The 18,731-nt window shown below is 46.5% G+C and overlaps 1 protein-coding gene and 1 long non-coding RNA gene across 4 annotated transcripts; one reads left to right on the top strand and one right to left on the bottom strand.

Moving 5' to 3' along the window:
- Positions 1–1,651: 1,651 nt before the first annotated feature.
- On the top strand, positions 1,652–16,920 carry MAPRE1 (microtubule associated protein RP/EB family member 1). 3 transcript variants are annotated; one of them, XM_083447656.1, is made up of 7 exons: positions 1,652–2,051; positions 4,597–4,720; positions 7,931–8,076; positions 10,357–10,564; positions 11,459–11,577; positions 12,471–12,623; positions 13,940–16,920. In XM_083447656.1, the coding sequence occupies exons 2-7, from the start codon at positions 4,600–4,602 to the stop codon at positions 13,994–13,996; spliced, it is 804 nt and encodes a 267-aa protein (XP_083303782.1). In that variant the 5' UTR covers positions 1,652–2,051; positions 4,597–4,599; the 3' UTR covers positions 13,997–16,920. The 3 variants fall into 3 exon arrangements, 2 of the variants coding, with proteins under 2 accessions (XP_083303782.1, XP_083303783.1); XR_014512868.1 differs by having other exon boundaries at positions 1,897–2,051; positions 12,471–13,174; positions 13,534–16,920; XM_083447657.1 differs by having other exon boundaries at positions 2,015–2,185.
- Positions 16,717–18,514, bottom strand: LOC310680753. Its single transcript, XR_014512909.1, has 2 exons — positions 18,384–18,514; positions 16,717–17,827 (listed from the first exon to the last, which is right to left on the bottom strand). It is a non-coding gene; the product is annotated as an uncharacterized lncRNA (long non-coding RNA).
- Positions 18,515–18,731: the final 217 nt, after the last annotated feature.

Raw genomic sequence — 18,731 nt, 5'->3', positions numbered from 1 at the left:
CTCTTCTCATGAGGTGGCCAAAGTCTTGGAGCCTCAGCTTCAGGATCTGTCTCTTCCAGTGAGCACTCAGGGCTGATTTCCTTCAGAATGGATAGATTTGATCTTCTTGCAGTCCATGGGACTCTCAAGAGTCTCCTCCAGCACCAGAATTCAAAAGCATCCATTCTTTGGCGATCAGCCTTCTTTATGGTCCAGGTCTCACTTCCATACATCACTAATGGGAAAACCATAGCTTTTACTATATTGACCTTTGTTGGCAAGGTGATGTCTCTGCTTTTTAAGATGCTGTCTAGGTTTGTCATTGCTTTTCTCCCAAGAAGCAGGTGTCTTTTAATTTCGTGACTGCTGTCACCATCTGCAGTGATCATGGAGCACAGGAAAGTAAAATCTCTCACTGCCTCCATTTCTTCCCCTTCTATTTGCCAGGAGGTGATGGGACCAGTGGCCATGATCTTCGTTTTTTTGATGTTGAGCTTCAGACCATATTTTACGCTCTCCTCTTTCACCCTCATTAAAAGGTTCTTTAATTCCTCCTCACTTTCTGCCATCAAAGTTATGTCATTGCATATCTGAGGTTGTTGATATTTCTTCCGGCGATCTTAATTCCGGCTAGGGATTCATCCAGCCCAGTCTTTCGCATGATGAATTCTGCATATAAGTTATATAAGCAGGGAGACAATATACAGCCTTGTTGTACTCCTTTCCCAATTTTGAACCAATGAGTTGTTCCATATCCAGTTCTAACTGTAGCTTCTTGTCCCACATAGAGATTTCTCAGGAGACAGATGAGGTGATCAGGCACTCCCATTTCTTTAAGAACTTGCCATAGTTTGCTGTGGTCGACACAGTCAAAGGCTTTTGCATAGTCAATGAAGCAGAAGTAGATGTCTTTCTGGAACTCTCTAGCTTTCTCCATAATCCAGCGCATGTTTGCAATTTGGTCTCTGGTTCCTCTGCCTCTTCTAAATCCAGCTTGCACTTCTCCATTGGAGAAATGTTGGAGGGAATGGAGTTATCAATGTGACCCCTGAGCCAAGAAGACAACCATGCAACCTTGAGACCAACAGCTATCCTGCCTTCCATCTGGTTTTTAATGTTTAATTGGTGGCATATAAATAATATTTTTTTTATTATGGTGATGGAATAGGACGACCCTATTTCCATTGGAGAAATGGTGGCAGCGGATGCTCAAAGGCCAGAAGTGGGTGGTGCTATGTATGGTTTCCATAGAGATGAATGGCGCGATCGGACTACACTACCCAGCATCCCTCGAGAACTACTTCCGGCCACCGGCGCGTCATCAGCGCACGTGCAGCACCGGGTCGCTTTACCCAGATGGACTACATTACCCAGCAGGCGCGGCCGGAAAGAAGGACTCGCGTAACCGAGAAATGAGTGCGCCCCTCGGGGCACGCTGGGAAATGTAGTCCCTGCTGCGTGAGGGGGGCGCGGTTAAGAGTCGACGGCTGAGGAAGTCACGGGCGCTTTCTTGAAGCGCCTCTCTTTACGCGCAGGCAGGGAGCGTTCACACGTGCAGGCCTGACGACTCCCTGACACGCGTTACAAAAACCAAAAATTGTCTGAACAGAATTGGGTACAAAGGGGGCGTGGTCCTCTGAGGGAAACAGCAAATCTTAGATTTATAGAATCTAAGGGAGTCCGAGGGTCATCTAGTCCACCCCCGTAACGCAGGAATTTTTGAGCCGAACGCGGGACTCGAACCCACGACCTTGAGGCTCGTTGCTTTGCGAAAGGAGGCGGGGCCGTCTTCCCCGAAGGGCCGGAGCCGTCAGGCGCTTTTCCTCGCCGCCGCGCCCATTGGCCGGCCGCTCTGTCTTTCAAGCCGGGAAGCGGGTTAAGAAACGCCGTCTCTCAGCGACGGAGGGCGGGCGTGGAAACCGACCCCGCCTCTTCCTCCCCGCGGCCGTACGCGGCTCTCCTTCCTCTTTCCTCCGCTCTCCCCCGAAGTGACGTCAGCCCGCCGGCGTAGCCGCGTGACGCTATATCCCGGGCGAGGCGGGCGGGGCCGGTTTGAACGGCGAGCGACTGAGGTAACGGGCTCTGAGGGCGCGGCGGCGGCGGAGACCTGTCCGTCCCTCCGTCCCTCCTTCCGTCCGTTGGTGGCGGCTGAGGAGAAAGGGAGGGCGGCGGCGGCCGGCTCGGCTGGGCCTGGCCAGGCGGCGAGGCGAGTCTGAGGCGGGCCGGGCCCCGCCCTCCTGGCTCCGGCCGCGAGCGAAAGGCCGCGTCTCGCGCGGGGTGGGGGGGGTGGGGGATAGAACCTTCCGCGTGCTATTTGCATATGCAGATGAGTGCGGTTTTTATGCAAATAGGGCAGCGCTCGGTCTCTGTGCGGGGAAGAGGCGCCGTGCTCCGCCCGCCCGCCTGCCGGTGGGTGGCTGGGGAGGGAACCCCGGAATGGGACCCGCCCCGGGGACCGGGCCAGGCGGGAGGCTGACTTGGGGGCGGCCTCGCTCCGCCGGCGTGTTTCCCCCGGATGGCTTGGGCTCGCCGGCTCCCATCGCCACGATGATGATGATGAGGGGGGCAGGTGTAGGTCTAGAGGACCTCTGGGTTCCCCGCACTTGAGATTATAGGTCGGTTGCGGAAATGTCGGGGACCCCCCTGGCAAGGAACGGGGGGCACTTGCCCAGCAAAGCCCCCGCTCTGTACCCCTCCTTGCAAGGGTCCCACCCCGTCCCGCTCGCCCTCTCCTTCAGCCTTGGCCTAGTTTGCTCCTCCAAGCTTCTCTGCTCCTGAGAAGAGCACATAGCTACTGAATTTTGGCCCCCGTTCAAGGCTTGTTCCCTCCCACTCATGGGGAACTCGAGGGCAATTCGCCTGCCTGGGAGGGGGCTGGGGGTGTCGGGCCACTTCCCCTGCGAGAAGGGAAAGGGAACTGTAGCACAGGCGCGCCTGCAGAGACTCCCAGAGGCAGTCGCGTAGCGTGGGGGTGCAGGGGGGGCTGGCCGCACCGGGCACAACATCTGGGGGTTAGGGGGCGCAAAATACTTGCCCTGCCCCGGGTGCTGACAACCCACGCTACGCCACTGCCCAGAGGTGTTTCTGGAAAACTCCCCCCTCCAGGATGCCTCCTGAAGCAGCAATGCCACATTTTTTATCTGGAAAGCAGAGCTCGCCCAAGCCTGTGTGGGACACGATCCTTAGGTTGGGGGTGCTCTCCTGTTCATAAAATAGATACGCATCTGTGGTAAGATAGCAAGACTGATGCTTCCATGTACAGTCATACCTCATGTTACGTTTGCTTCCTGTTACGTTCTTTCAGGTTACAGCCCGTGGCGACCCGGAAGTACCGGAAAGGGTTACTTCTGGGTTTCACCATTCGCGCTTGTGCAGACGCACAAAATGATGTCATGAGCATGCGCAGAAGCGGCAAATTGCAACCCGCGCGTGCGCAGATGCGCCGCTGCGGGTTGCACTCTTTTCATGTTGCAAACGGGCCTCCGGAACGGAAGCCGTTCGCAACCAGAGGTACCATTGTAATCCCTTGCCATTGTAGTCAATGCAGCCTCATTATATGGCCTGCTAAACCAAAGTGACTGGTTAGGCCCTTAGAGTTCATTGCCAGTACAGTGGTACCTTGGGTTACATACGCTTCAGGTTACAAACTCCGCTAACCCAGAAATAGTACCTCGGGTTAAGAACTTTGCTTCAGGATGAGAACAGAAATCATTCTCCGGCAGCAGCGGGAGGCCCCATTAGCTAAAGTGGTGCTTCAGGTTAAGAACAGTTTCAGGTTAAGAACAGACCTCCGGAACGAATTAAGTACCGGTACTTAACCTGAGGTACCACTGTATTAGGAGGATGTCTGCTTTGCTATGTGTTTCTGAACCAGACTGTGTTTGTTTTATTTTGACCACACAAGTTAAATTTCATTAATGTAAAAACACCTTGCCATTTAATTTTGGGTGAAATGTGAACAAACAGTTCATGCCCTCTCTTGAAACAGCTGCTTCAGACTTCATATTGGGCATAAAAATGCACCAATGCGCTGCATTTTGCCATCTCCTCCTCTTCCTCCAGTGTTCAGAATCTACCACTAAACTTTCCTGTTACATGTATTTACCTAAAATGAAGCACCTTATCTTCCTTGAAGACCCAGTGCATCCATTCAGCCTTTCCTAATCTCTTTCTGCCTCTTCATTTACTTATTCATCTCTACTCTTTTATCTATTTTGTGGAAAGAAAATAAGCATTATTGGTAAAAGAGAATGTTTCTGAGCCAGTTGTTAAATTGAATGGGTTACAGTACTCTTCCCTGCAGTGGATCGTTATGTCTATTGCAGTATATTTCCTGGTACAATAAAGTAAGCTTACTTGCTGTGCCTGAGTGTGAGTACAGCATTTGCATCCAGCTATGTATAAATATAGTCTCATCACATTACTCAGACAGTAGATTTCTGATAAATAACCAGACTGTCTCCAGTAAACGTTTTACTAAGGAGGTGGCCTATATCCAACAGATGTGACTGTGCTCTTGATGTCTGGAAAAGGCTTCCTTAGAGCATGAGATGTGCAGGTGCTGGTTCACTAGCCTGTGTATAAACGAAATCCCTTCTTGGTTATTTCCCCTTGCAGAAAATGGCCGTTAATGTGTATTCCACTTCGGTGACAAGCGATAACTTGAGTCGACATGACATGCTCGCCTGGATCAATGAGTCCTTACAATTGAACTTGACAAAGATAGAGCAGCTTTGCTCAGGTAAGAAAAGTGCTGAGAGCGGAGGAACTTGCTGCTTGAGGTTTCCAAAGCATTACTATTTTCCTTTGAAAAATCAGTGGTGGGTGCTAGAAGGCTGTTTTGCTGGGTTTCTGCTTCGCTTGCCTTGCCTTAACTGCTTCTCATATTGGGCTCAGAATAAATTTCCACCGCCAAGTGAGTGCAAATGTTTTTGTGCCTTTCTGTGTAGGGTGTGGCATGCTTGTTTGAACCATCTGCTTTTAATATGTATGCTCTTCTACAGGTACATTCAGCTTCTTATCCCTTGCTTGTGGCATAGAAGGGTTTTTGTGGTAGATGCTATAGAGCCTTCCAGGTGTTGCCGAACTACAACTCCCTTCAAGCCTAGCAGGCGTGGTCAGTGGCTGGGATTGATGGGAGGTGTAGTTTCAGCAGTATCTGGAAGCCCAAAGGTTCCTCATACCTGCCATACAGCCAGTCGTGCCTTGACTTTCAGCATTGTCTGCACCTTAGTTTCCAAATGCATAAAGTCTTTACTGCAAAAGTGATGCATCATTTCCTGAACAGAAGCAGGAGCCCAAGTCACATTGATCTTATTGGAAGAATAAATTTTCTTTGCTGATCGGAATCTGCGTCCCACAGCAGTGCTGAGGAAGGAAGATTCCAATAAGCAAACAAAGTTTCTTTTTTTGCAGACGAGATCTACGGGGCTTTAAGGCACACACCAGGCAGAGTAGAGACCCTGATATCCTGCTTAGCCTGATTTCTGTGTTTAGCCTGATTTGGTGCTGAGTCTACTCTTTAAGTGTGTGCCTTAAAGACATGAGGTGTGTGCCTTGAACCTGCATAACTAAAGAGCAAAGCCATGGCCTTGCAGATTGTGCAGGCATAAAGCAGCTTTTACTGCAAAGTAAAGCCCTTTACTCTGCAATGCCAGCTGAGAGGAGGCAAGGGCTTATGTCTTGATATTGCGGGCAGGCAGGAAATGGCAATTTACTTTGCAGTAAAGTGCCGCTTCCTGCCTGCCGGGTCAGCAGGGCAGTGCATTCTCTATATATTACAGGGTGAAAAATTTCTAAACCTTTATCATGTTCTGGAGTTCATACCAGTAAGAGACAAAATATTGATATATCATCCATCTCTAGCAGAGATGTAGCCAGTGGAACAATCTGAATCCATCTGGGCTCCACACCTGAATTCCAACGTGGGCCACCTCTGTTTAAGGGAATTTCTAAGCTTTGCAGAAGATAAAACTAGGTTCTGTTTTTGCAAATCCTATATTAATCCCTATGGAAGGTTGCTCGGTGTTAGCAATGCTTGCACAAGACTTCTGCACTGTGGATAAACCTCAAAGGAGATGAATCCATAGTGATGGTAGCAGAGCTTCTGTGTTGCAAAGCTGTAATGCTGCTTGTTTGTTTTGCTTTTGTTTTTAATGTTAAACTGAGTTTGTGGACTTGTAATGTACAGTCCAAGTAGGAAAAGCAAAGGGAGAGTGAAGCATATATTAATGCAGACACAGTAATTGTTGAAGATCTAGGAGGAGAGCAGTCCTGCCCTCATCCATAGCTACATGTGTGCTGTTGAGGGGGTACTGATGATGAGCTCAGAGTGAAGAAGAATTGGTGCTAAGATAAAAATTCTGCTTTGACAAAGTGGAAAAATGAAGTGTTGTGTTAATTTTGGAGTAAACTTGATGGCTGCCACAGAACAGAAGTGATTGAGGAAGCAATAGGATCATGATGTAAGGAAATGGGAACTGAGGAATTCTCATTCTTGAAGGTTAACAGTCATTGAGTAATCACAGTAAAATCTTCTAGATTCATCAGGGTGATCGGAAACACCTTTGTTATGCTTGAGGAGAACTAGATTTTGAGAGATGTTGTCCTTAATGGTTATTTACAGTCTGTTTTCCTGTACTGTCTGAATCAAACTGGTCAGTCACAGTAATTTCCTCATTGTACCACCTGTGGAGCTTTGTTAACACAACAAAAAAACATGCAGCAAGTGAAGTGATTTTTCAGATGCCCTGAGTAAGCGTAACATAACAGTCATGCATAACAATCACCTCATGTTGTGATTCCATTGAATTTGTTTTCAACTCCTGAAGTATTTTGCTTTTGGGGAAGGCTGACACCCTTATGAGAATGCGGAAGGGCAGCTATGCGTTGTCTATCATTTTATCTGTGCACAACTTGGAGAATTCTTTTTCATTCAAGCCGCTTATAAATAAATTTCCTTGTGTAGGTAATATTCCATGTGGAATGTGCCCACTGTGTTTACAGTCCGGGATCCTAAAGTTCCATGCCACCTTCCTGCAGAAGATGCCTGCTTTTTCTTTTGTGGTATCTGTTCTCTTAGAATCTGTGACTGACTTTGATCATGGGTTTGATTTAAGTGTTAAGGTGTTGGGAGAAGTGGAAATGTTGGCGCCTGCATATTCCACAGTAACAGGTTCTCAGCAATGAGGTAGCTGTTCAGTAGCAATATTGCAGGCTTATAGCACCGCCTTTACTTAGCATGTGTTGAACAAAGGCTGTTGCTTGGACATGTCCCAGTTTGTGGGGAGCGGCTGAATGCCAATGATAATAGGGCAGGGGCCAGCAAACTTTTTCAGCAGGGGCCGGTCCACTGTCCTTCAGACCTTGTGGGGGGATGGACTATATTTTGGGGAAAAAATGAACAAATTCCTATGCCCCACAAATAACCCAGAGATGCATTTTAAATAAAAGCACACATTCTACTCATGTAAAAACACGCTGATTCCCAGACCGTCTGCAGGCTGGATTTAGAAGGCGACTGAGCCGGATCCGGCCCCTGGGCCTTAGTTTGCCTACCCATGTAATAGGGTATATCTATCCCTGAACGAAGGGTGGTTGTCATTGTGGCAGTAGCATGGGTTGAAGAAAGGCGCCTCTTGCTAAAGCAAGCGAAGAGACAAAATTATTGTCATAGCTTGGAAGTGTTTGTCCATAATGCCATGCAGTGTGTTGACTAGTGACTTGTCAGTGGTCTGGTTTTGCTAACCAGGAACTGTAAAGGCGGTAGAACTCATGATCTCCCCTGTCTTATTTGTTGAATTGGGTGGGAGATGGGGGAATGGATTCTTGCAAAACTTAAAACTTTGTTAACAAAAGTGACTGCTTTAAGGGTTTGCAATCCCAGAGACAGCTGTAGTGCATGTCTGGTTCAATTTTTCACAAGTGTGCCTGTTTTTATTTATCTATTCAGGTGCTGCTTATTGTCAGTTTATGGATATGCTGTTCCCTGGTTCTGTAACACTGAAGAAAGTAAAATTCCAGGCAAAGTTGGAACACGAATACATCCAGAACTACAAGGTCCTACAAGCAGGTTTTAAACGAATGGGTGTTGACAAAGTAAGCTCTTTTGTCTTGGAATGCACTTGCTATGAATTACCTTTATGGAAAAATGCAGTTTTCAGGATGCTGGCTTAAAATATTCCTTTTCTTTTACAGTCTTGGTGTTGCTTTTGTCCTAAATTGCTGGTCTTTTCTGCTTATTCTTGGTAGCTGCCACTCATCAGGCAGTGTTCACTTGCTCAGTTTCTCATTAAAAGTTGATAAATCAGGGTTCTGTCACCTAGCAGTATTGGTCGGCCTAAACTGGGTGCATCTCTTCAGAAAATGCTGAATCCCATCTGCAATCAACTAACCATATCTTGTTCTCAGTTGCAGTTCTTGTCTTTTAAAGCTATTTCCTTGATTTGTACAAAAAAGATCTATAAATACAATAGTCACTGTTGAATTAAAACTATAAGAGCACCAAATTAATGGAAAATTCCAAGAAGCAGCAGAATTACATTTCCCTGGACTACTGTGCATGGACTAATAATTCATAGTCTTCTATAGAAGGGCAGAACATCCAAACTCTCCCTTTTTGCAACTTGTCAGACAAGTGCAAAAACACTTGTCAGCCTACAACAGCAAAACTGCCTCCGCTTGTCTTGAAGGTATCCTTGTCATAGTGTAGATTTAAGCGAAAGATCCCCGTGTGACTTGCCTGGAAGCGGTTGCTTTTCCTCAGTGGGACCCAGCCTTTGAGGCTACTTGCATGAAGCAAACATGCATGCAAGAGAGAGGGAAGGTGGTGGAGGGAAAGGAAGCTCTTGGGCTTCTGCCTGTTTTTTGGTTGTAAAATATGCTTGCCTCCACCAACCCAGCACACACACGGCTTCCAAAACTGTGTGTAAGAACAGATGCATTTTGATGCCCCACAGGAGGAAATTGGTGGGAGAAAAGAGCACTTTGTAGCAGAGAAATGGGGGGGGGGGAGCACCTTCCTCTAAGCTGCTCCTCCTTAGGAAAAAAAATCAGCTGTTGAGCTTTCGTTAGGGCATGTGTGATATGCCAAGTAGGCCCCTTTTGTACTGATGAAAATAGCAATGGAAGACTGCTGGCTTCCCCATGAGGGCTGTCGATAGTTTGCACCATCTCAGCCCACCCTGACTCAGCCCACTACCAAAGGCTAAATGGTTCAATTTTCTAAAGGTTTCTGGCACTTTTCCTTTTGTATCAGTTATGCAGAACATGAAAGGCTGTGCGCCAACCAACTCAGAAATGATTTGTAGCCTCAGGAGAAGATTCCAAAATCCCCTTTCCGACCTCTGTAAAAATCTGTTTTAACATTGTGTTTTTCCAGACATACACATAAACTATACCAGTATACATGCGGAAAAGTAGCTATGGGGGACCTCTGGCCCACAGGCCTAATTAGACCCACCAGGCCATTTAGGCCAGCCTTGCCCACCTGTCCGCTTTGTGATGTCGTATGGTGATTGAATTTGGTGCTTTACCCTGATGTGCTGCTTTCAGCCGCAGTTGGATTCACTTGGGGCTTAACAGGGAAGAGGTGCAGAGACCTCTGTGGTGGGGAAAGAATAAGAGGTGGAGGAGAGTGCAGAGAGACTGTGGCCGATGGTGGTGGAGAGCAAGGCAGATTGAGTTTAATCATAATTTAAAATTGCGTTACAATGGAACTTCGGGTTGCGAACATGATCCGTGCGGGAGGCACGTTCGCAACCCACAGCGCCACGTCTGTGCACGTGTGGGCCGCAATTTGGTGCTTCTGCGCATGGGCAAAGTGTGATTACCAAAACCCAGAAGTGACCCATTCCGGTACTTCCGGGTTCGGCGCGGTGCGCAACCCAAAAACACATAACCTTAAGCGTCTGTAACCCGAGGTACCACTGTATTTTAAATTATCACTCTAAAATTACCAATTGCACCTGACTTTAAAGCAGAAAAATGGCAGAATAGCATATTCAAACATGTACAGTGTGTATTGAAGACTGCAGGTAAGAGGCTGACAGGGCCGAAAGAACATCAGACACAATTGTTGCATCACAATTTTTAAACTCTGAATAGGAGAGAATATTATAAAAACAGGCTTTCCTTGTTGTAACATTATTTTGATATCATTCCCGTGCTTGCTTCCTCATTGGTGTTCTGCATGCACTCCAGAGTTTGTTGGAATATGACCTCTGTGCAGAAAAACTTGGGCCTACCTATTCTCCCCTGGCTCAAGTTTCTGGAGGAATCTCATGAACTGGAGCCGGCAAGTTCTGTCCACTCATCTCAGAAACATCTTGAGTGTTTTGTTTTTCTCATTGGACTAAATATACTCCTCTCTTCCCTCAGATAATTCCTGTGGACAAATTAGTGAAAGGAAAATTCCAGGATAATTTTGAATTTGTTCAGTGGTTCAAAAAATTCTTTGATGCAAACTACGATGGGAAAGACTATGACCCTGTGGCAGCTCGGCAAGGCCAGGAGACAGCACCAGCCCCTGCTCTTGTCGTACCCCTGCTCAACAAACCCAAAAAGAATCTTAGCTCTACTGGCACAGGTAAGCCAAGCTGTTGACAAATCTGTCTGACCAGGCTAGCTTCGTGGTTCAGGGCTCTCATAATCGGATGCCTTCGCGTTGTGTGTTGGGTGAGGGACTTGCGGGATCCAGATTCTCTGGCTGCTTTTGCCCAGAGGCTGCTAGCAAGGAACCTGAGGATTGTGAGGCAGCCTGGAGAGGAAGTCTCTGTTGGAGGCAGAGACTCGCTGTTGCGTGCTCTGTCTCCTCATGCCTCTTGTGCCAGTATGAATACATCACATGAACATCCATGTGCCATCCAGGTCCACATCTGGAGATATGCTTAGCACTGAGAGGTGGTGCAGGGTTGTGCTTGTGTGAAGATGTGTTCACACTCTGGCGCTTGCACAGCCCTTTTAATGTATGCCTGCGAGTAATTACTGAAATCCAGGCTGTTGTTGAAACTTGTCGCTTCCTATATTTCACAAGGGTGTGCCAGTCTCCAGACAGGAAACAAACACCCTCTGCTTGAGACTGCCCTTTAATCCTGCTCCTCCCCAGCAGGAAGGGGGTTGCCTTGTGTCTTACCTGTGACCAGGTGCTCCTAATCTGGTGGTATACTGTGTAATTCAGTTCAGTGTATAACAGCTAGAAATGCTTTCCTTTTGTAGATCACAGTTTTGTGGGGACTCAAGAACTGAAGGCAGCAAGAGTAGAGCGCCCTGCTTCCTTACAGAAAGCGGTTGTAAAGCCTGTGTTCGGTACTTAGCACTTCACAGGGAGGCGGCATTCTTTGAGGCTGTAGGGTTAAGGTGCTTTCCTGCACACGGGATGGTACACTTTGGGCGCTGTCTCACTCTAGTTGGCTACTATGTAGAGCACAGGTGTGTGGAATGGGCATTTTGGAACTGCAGCTAATACCCTTCTGTGTTGCAGCTCCAGCGAGGCCCATAGTTGCGCAGAGAACAACAGTGGCTAATAAAACCGGACCCGCGATGGTTAAAAAGGCTCCTGGAGGAATTGGGGAAGAAGAGTCTGCTGAACTGATCCAGCAGGTGGGCTTCCAGCAAGTAGGCTGCACTGACCAGCAGAGGCTCACGGCATGGGTGGTCTTGACTCTCAAATGCACTGCAGTGTATTATCACAAAGTAACACGATTGTGGGAGAGGTGCCTTGGAGTTTTCTGTGCTGATCATGTCTTTGTAAGGGAGATGTGACATTGGGCCTGATTGAGCTAAGTGGTTGCGCTCGTAGAAGCCAGCACAAGTACTGCTAGTGCAACAGGACTCCCCTCCCCTTTGCCTCCACCCCCATGCGCTCCCCAAATCTTCTTGGGAGGATCAGGAAACCCCCCAGAATAGCACATGGGGGGGGAGAAGTAAGATTGTTCTACCTGACAAGCAAAAATGCCTTAGTGTGACATTGAATTCCACCCATAATCTACATTCATGAGGTATAGACTCCAAATGTGTAGCGGAAGAGAGTTGTTGGCAGTGGTTATGTTGCCCAAATTGGTCTTGTTAAGTAGAACCACATGATTTGGTGACTGCCCTGGCCGCCTTACAGGTGTTGCTTTGGGACTGGACCTTGGTGAAGTTGTTTCCACGCCATTCTTACCACAAGAGTTGTGCTGAAAACTGCTGCTTAAAGTGCCCACCCATTACATTGCACACCAATGGTTCATCTAACGTAAGAGGAGTACAGTGTTGCTTAAAACCTCAAAACATACAAAGTTGTCTCTTACAGTTACCCACCCACAAAAACCGCTTGCATTTTATTGGTAGAGCAACATTTCAATGCAATTCTATACACATCTACTTGGTAACAAGCCCTATTGAGTTTAATGAGACTTAAGATTGCAGCCTTAAATGTGCAAGCCCTCCCCTTTGTTCCTTCTTGGGCACAAGCATTTTCTCTGTAAGAAGCACTGTGAATTGTTCTTTGGCAGATCAATGTATTAAAGATGACTGTGGAAGATTTGGAGAAGGAAAGAGACTTCTACTTTGGAAAACTGAGGAACATTGAGCTGATCTGTCAGGAGAATGAAGGAGAGAGTGACCCTGTTCTTCAAAGGATTGTGGAGATTCTTTATGCCACGGATGTAAGTATCTGGTGAATGCTTCCCCCAATTTCTGGCTTAGACATTCCAGATTATGCCTATGCTTGCTCCTACAGCAGCGTTTGGGACACAGTTTAGTTAGGAAGATCCCTCCTGTGCAAACCCCACTGAGAGAAGTTCAGCTCCTCAACCACTCAGAAGTATTCTTTCACTGGTTTCAGTGGGGGTTATTTAACTATTATTTTAAAATAATAATATACCACTTTCCTTTTAAAAACCACAAAGTGGTATACAGCACAGTACAAAAATTACAACACCAACACCTAAACAATAACCATGTAGATACTAAAACCCAAACAGACAGACTGGTGTTAATTGTTAGCAATGACTTGGAAATAAATGAGCTTTCAGCAGGTGCTAAAATACTTTTCATATGAGCGCACAGCATAATTCAGAAAGGTGATGGTTTCATGGAGTGGGCGCCACAACAGAAAAGGTGCCCTTCTCACCCACTTTACAAAAAAAGGCAAAGTGGCAAATGCAAAATGCGCAGACTTTGCAGGGAAGCTTATGTAAGTCTCTTGTTGTGTACAGTGGTGCCTCGCAAGACAAAATTAATTCGTTCCACGAGTCTCTTCGTCTAGCGGTTTTTTCGTCTTGCGAAGCAACCCTATTAGCGGATTAGCGCTATTAGCGGTTTAGCGGCTATTAGCGGCTATTAAAGGCTTAAGGGATTAGCGGATTAGCTGCTGAAAGGCTATTAGCGGTTTAGCGGCTTAGAAAAAGGGGGTGGGGAGCGAAAAAAAATCTCAAGACTTGCAAGACATTTTCGTCTTGCTAAGCAAGCCCATAGGGAAATTCGTCTTGTGAAGCACATCGAAAAACGGAAAACCCTTTCGTCTAGCGGGTTTTCCGTCTTGCGAGGCATTCGTCTTGCGGGGTACCACTGTAGAACCAAAAGCCGGCCACTCATTAAGGATTCACTGTGTTGTCAGTTTGCAGTACAATGGTATACACGTCTGCCCAGGCTAGGTTCTGTTTTAGGGTTGGCACTGGGGAAAAATAGGACTCTTGTGCCATTAGCAACTGCGTGGCAGGCAGAAATTCAGTAGGTTAAACCTCTTTGAGTATGCAGTTTTGAGGAAAGACCTACCAGCACAGTACTCTCTCTAATTTTATGTTGCACCAAGGCAGCCATTTTGTGACTGGTGCCCACAGTGCACTTAAAAAATCTCAGTGTGCCCACTGGTTTAGAAAGGTTGGCAACCCCTGTTCTAAGGGAAGGTGGCATCCTGCCTTTTCCCCCTGTTCCTTGCTGATTAATGCAGTGGTCTCTGCATCTCTGTTTTCCCTTCCAGGAAGGTTTTGTCATACCAGATGAAGGAGCACCACCAGAGGAGCAAGAGGAGTATTAGTGGTCCACCGACTGTACCAGCAGAGCAGCAATAGCAGAATTCAGAAATCAGCTTTCCCCAATCATGTGCTTAAAATACTCCATTTTATTCTTTTCATAAGTAAAAAGTACCTCTTCAAGTGCACTTTGCGTAAGTTTTAATACTCCCCCCCCCTCCAATGGATTTAATTTGAGAGCTCTTTTCTCACTTTTGTAGCAGAGCAGTATTAACATCTAGTTGGTGTAATTTGGAAGCAAGGGGTTGAATATTTGGAGTTTGCAGAGTTGCTTGGTTGCTGGTAAGGCACTGATTTGTGGAGAGTTTGCTGTACTGTTTTTCTTTTCTTTTTGTGGGCTGTGGGGAGTATGTAGTGGAGCAATTTCAGGATTGACTTTTTCGCAGGAAGGTTGAGCAAATATGAAATGTGTTCTGCAATTAAAGAGATGCCTTAAGGGGGCTTAAAATGTGCTTCCAGATGCCAAATTGAAGTAATGTGATGAGAGATTTTGTGTGTTCTATATTGGGGTTTGAGCATCTGGCTTTCTTGTTTTGGAAGGACTTGCTTGGCGCCTCAAGTCAGTAAGGGCTCTGTAAGGGGTAATTAGAACAGCCCAATATCTATTCAGAGCTGCCCTCCTGATCACTGACTGTCGTAAGGGGGAAAGACTTTACTGTATGTAGCCTGTTGCAAGACTAGAATGCGTAAGATACGGATGTGCTTGAAGGCCTCTCGGTTTTGCTGTACTGTGGCCAATGGCATGTGGTGTCTTCCAAACCAAAAAGGCTATCCCTTTTGAAACTCTTCACCTAATTCGCAGCCTGCATCCAGTCCCCTCCCTCACCCACCACCTGCTTTTATGTCTCTAGTCCATTGAATTTTGTGGGTCCTATTCCTCTCTGCGCCCCCTTCCTCCTTCTCTTCCAAGCCTGCTGACTAAACTGTATTGATTTGGGTAGTTTTGTTTTGCAGTGCTGCACTGAGGCCAGTCTTGATCTCCAGACTGTCTCTCTGTTTGTGTGTCCCCTCCTTGAGTTAGCCTCCCAACGTTTAAGCCTTTGCCGGTGCTCCTGACGGCTGGCAAAGAACACTGATTGGAGTGCATTAAATAGGAAATCCAATATTGCAGAAAATACAGCGCTCAGATGAGTCTTGATTACAGTATTTCATGCTTGACCCTGCCCCTCTTATGTGGAGCAAATCCCACCCACCTACCCCCCTGTCGATTGCTGCTCTTTGGGGAGGGCCCTCTTGAGATCTTGCCCACAGCCACAGCTAAGACTGAGCCTCTGGGCTTGGTGTGCTCTTGTTCATTTGCTTCCAGTGGTTATGTGTTCTAAATGTGTGTAGAAAGCAAAGCATTTTATGGTAACTGTTGTGTAGTGCATGAATCCCTATGGAAATTCAGAGGAAGACCCAAATTCATCAAATGCCAAAAAAAGCAAGCCATTATTTAAAACATCAGAGGGGCTATTTCTCTTGTGGCCTTCTAGATACTTTGTGCCCTAAACCATATTCCACCCAGACTCCTCTTGACAGGGTTTTTTCTACTTTTAAACAGTTTCTAAATAAAGTTCTGTTATTTCAAGAATGCAACTGTCTGCTGGAGTGTCATGTTCTTGTGGGTCTGGTTCTGTTCTGGGCCCCCAAAGATCCCAGTTTCTTTGCTTGGAAGTTGCCCAGCATCAGATTGGTACTAAGGGCACCACACTGCAACCCTGTGGACACAATTTGTACCAATTTTGTGAAAGAACGTCTTGAGGATGAGCTTCAGCGTGTTCCTCCCGATATCCCTTGCTAGCAATAGGGTTGTTCAACAAAAGTTGCTGTGACTCTATGTGTGCTTGCTCTGTGGCGGCTTGCTGCCCACGAAACACCGGGTTACCTTATTACTCATGTAGATAGTTCTGTCTGTGTGTTGCCAGTGTCTTTGACAAGCAGCCTCATGTAGAGGCAGTTGCTTGCTGTGATGTCTTATCACATGTTAAACTTTTTGAGTGCCTGCACAGATGGGCAATGGAGGCTGCTTGTTCCACGAGACAACTCTTCATTCATAACTGCCCAAGATACCTTCTCTGGTTGTGAAGACTACTATAAGAGTAACAGCTCTTTGCAAATGATACGTAGCAATCCACTGAAGTTAGCTGGGATTTTTTAAAATGACACACCAAATCTTTTTGCTGTTTGGTTTCCTGCACACGTGAAGGAAAATGTATTGTCTGCAAGGTATTGATGCTCTGATAGTAGGAGGCTCCACCTAGTTCATACCTATCTCACAAGGACAACATTATTCTTTTGGCTGTGTTTGTGCCACAGGGTTGTCTTTGCTGAAGGGGGTGGAGGGAGAGAGGCAGGTGGGTCAGTTTACCTGGTGAACTGTGACAATCTCAGCTGCTGTTCTAGAGATGGTGCCTTTATGGCATCGTACAGTTGATGTTTGCTGTGTCGTCACCAGAATAAGATACCTAGTATGGCATGTAGCAGCTTCACGTGTAGAACTCCCGCTTTCTGGCCAGAGAAGTGCTGAGATTTTAATGAGTTGCGTATAATATGTAAGAAGTCTTCATTGTGTCATCTGGACCAAGAACTGCCACAACCTCTCCTCCCAAAATGATAGTAAATCTGCTCTTCTGGTACAGTACCTGATGCAAAGTCCTCTCCTGCTGAAAGGATCCTTTCATTTGGGGAAAAATAAAAATGCAAGCAAGCCTGCCTTAATCTTGGCCTTTTTTGAAGATATGTGGAAGGCAGACTAAATAGAACAACCAAAAACTAAGACATGGACCTGTCTGTACCCCACAGCGTACGTCTGGTCTTGCAAGTGAGCTTGCAGGATATCTTTTCTTAACTCTTGTTGTTCAGTCTTGTCAACCTTCTTACTTGCAATGACAATTCTTACTGTAACTGTTCCAAGACTAAAATAAAACTACAAGCATTTCAATTAAAATATTGTCTTCACAGAATCGTGATTTCTCTGGCTGGGTAAAGATTTGTTTGAAACTTGCAGTGTTCAAAGCAGTCATCGCCCATACAACACTGAAGTAGGTTGTAAATGTTTCCACTCCGAGAATGGAGAGAATTTGGCCATGAGATGCCCATCCTGTTCCCAGTGGCAGAAAGCTAACAGCCAAGTCATGGCCCTTCCTAATGCCAGAGACTTGAGAATTGGCTCAAAGGTGCTCACTTGCTACCATGATACCCAGTGATTAAATGGGATCTCCCTAAACTAACAGGGCATTAGCCAGTTCCCTTTTCCCAGCTTTCAAATGGACACAGTACCATTGAACTGGAACACACTTTGAGTAAGCCTAGACCACAGTGGAACATGCATCGCCTTTTTTTTCTTGCAGCTTGCTATTCTCCTCCCACTTGTTTTGCTATCTAGGATTGACACACCTCCATTTAAGAGAGTGAAATGAAGGCACTGCATAAAAATGCAGTGCTTTTAGAATTGAAGCCTAGTGCTGGAGAAAAGCCCATGCAATATTAGCCTCTGGGAATGTGACATGCCTCCCATTTTTGGGCTGCAACCCACCCTCCTCTGTTGTGGTTGTGATAGTATTCAAGCCAAGGCAGCCTTCAGAGGTAAACACAATGTGGTACAGGGATGCCCTCACCTAGAGTACAGGACATCATGAAGTTGCCCCATGAGCATCTCAATCTGTCCCACACGTCCTTGGGGGAACAGAATGCACTTATAGAATCCTACCTATTTCGAAAGGACAGGACTCTCCCTTCTCAGATGTACACTCAATAGTTGGGCTCATTGGTCAACATCTGGACAAGCAACGTTCAACTTTAGCTAATACGTGGTTTGCAGTCATCCAGGGCAAAGTTCTTCCAGTTGTGATTTCCTAAATAAACGCTCTGCGAAAGAAAAAGGGACCTGCAGTTTGGGAAGTAGGTTTTGGTTGTCCCCGTCTACGGGACGTCCACATTGCCCTGCCTAGTGTGGCAAAGCCGTTTAAAGACTGGAAGAATTCATGGGGACACAAAGTCAATGTGGTGCAGCACTTGAGTGTTTGACTAGAACCTGGGAGAATGGGGTGGTTGGTAGTCAACTAAGTTTTACTCAGGGTAGATGCAAAGAAATTAATGAACCCCACAAAGTTGGGTCTATTAATTTCAATAGGTCTATACTGAGCAGAAATTGAATATCACTAGCAACTGGTATTTGACAGTGGAGGTTAGAGCAAAGCCATTCTGCCTAGTAGTTGCTGATAGCTACTGGAATATTTTTTGCTGTTTTCAGGTTAAGCCCTGCTAAGGCATCTAACACACACACACACCAAGGTCCCCAAAACCCACCACAACATGGACCCACAACCTATACTAAAACATCTCAGCAACACTCTGACTGTGGTTCCTCTTCTTTCTGTGTCTCTTTTATAATTTGCAAATAACACTTACATTTTTGTGCCCCAGCTCTGATTTCACCTGCTTTCCTTTGTCGTCTTGTTTTCCTGAGTGCTCCAGAAGATCATTTCCAACTGGGCTGCTGCATCTCTGCCCCTCTCCCTATGCACAGCCATATGGCCCAAATAGCGCCTCCCATTTCTGTTTACCAGGAGCTACTCCTCTGAAGAAGAGACCTACACCAACTCAAATCCTCTGTTGTAAGCATAGTCTTTGGGGGGAAATTCCAGCCTGCCTTTGCCTGTTACGCCACACATTCCCTGTCTAACATTCTGTTAATTTACTAGTCCTTGAACTCACACCTCCCACCCTCATCTCAAACCAATATTTTAAGTGCATGCT

Source organism: Podarcis tiliguerta (assembly GCF_965153285.1).
Source record: "Podarcis tiliguerta genome assembly, chromosome: 6".
NCBI classification, from domain to species: domain Eukaryota; kingdom Metazoa; phylum Chordata; class Lepidosauria; order Squamata; family Lacertidae; genus Podarcis; species Podarcis tiliguerta.
Note: the sequence above shows the minus strand (reverse complement) of the source record. Positions and strands in the feature narration are given on the sequence as shown.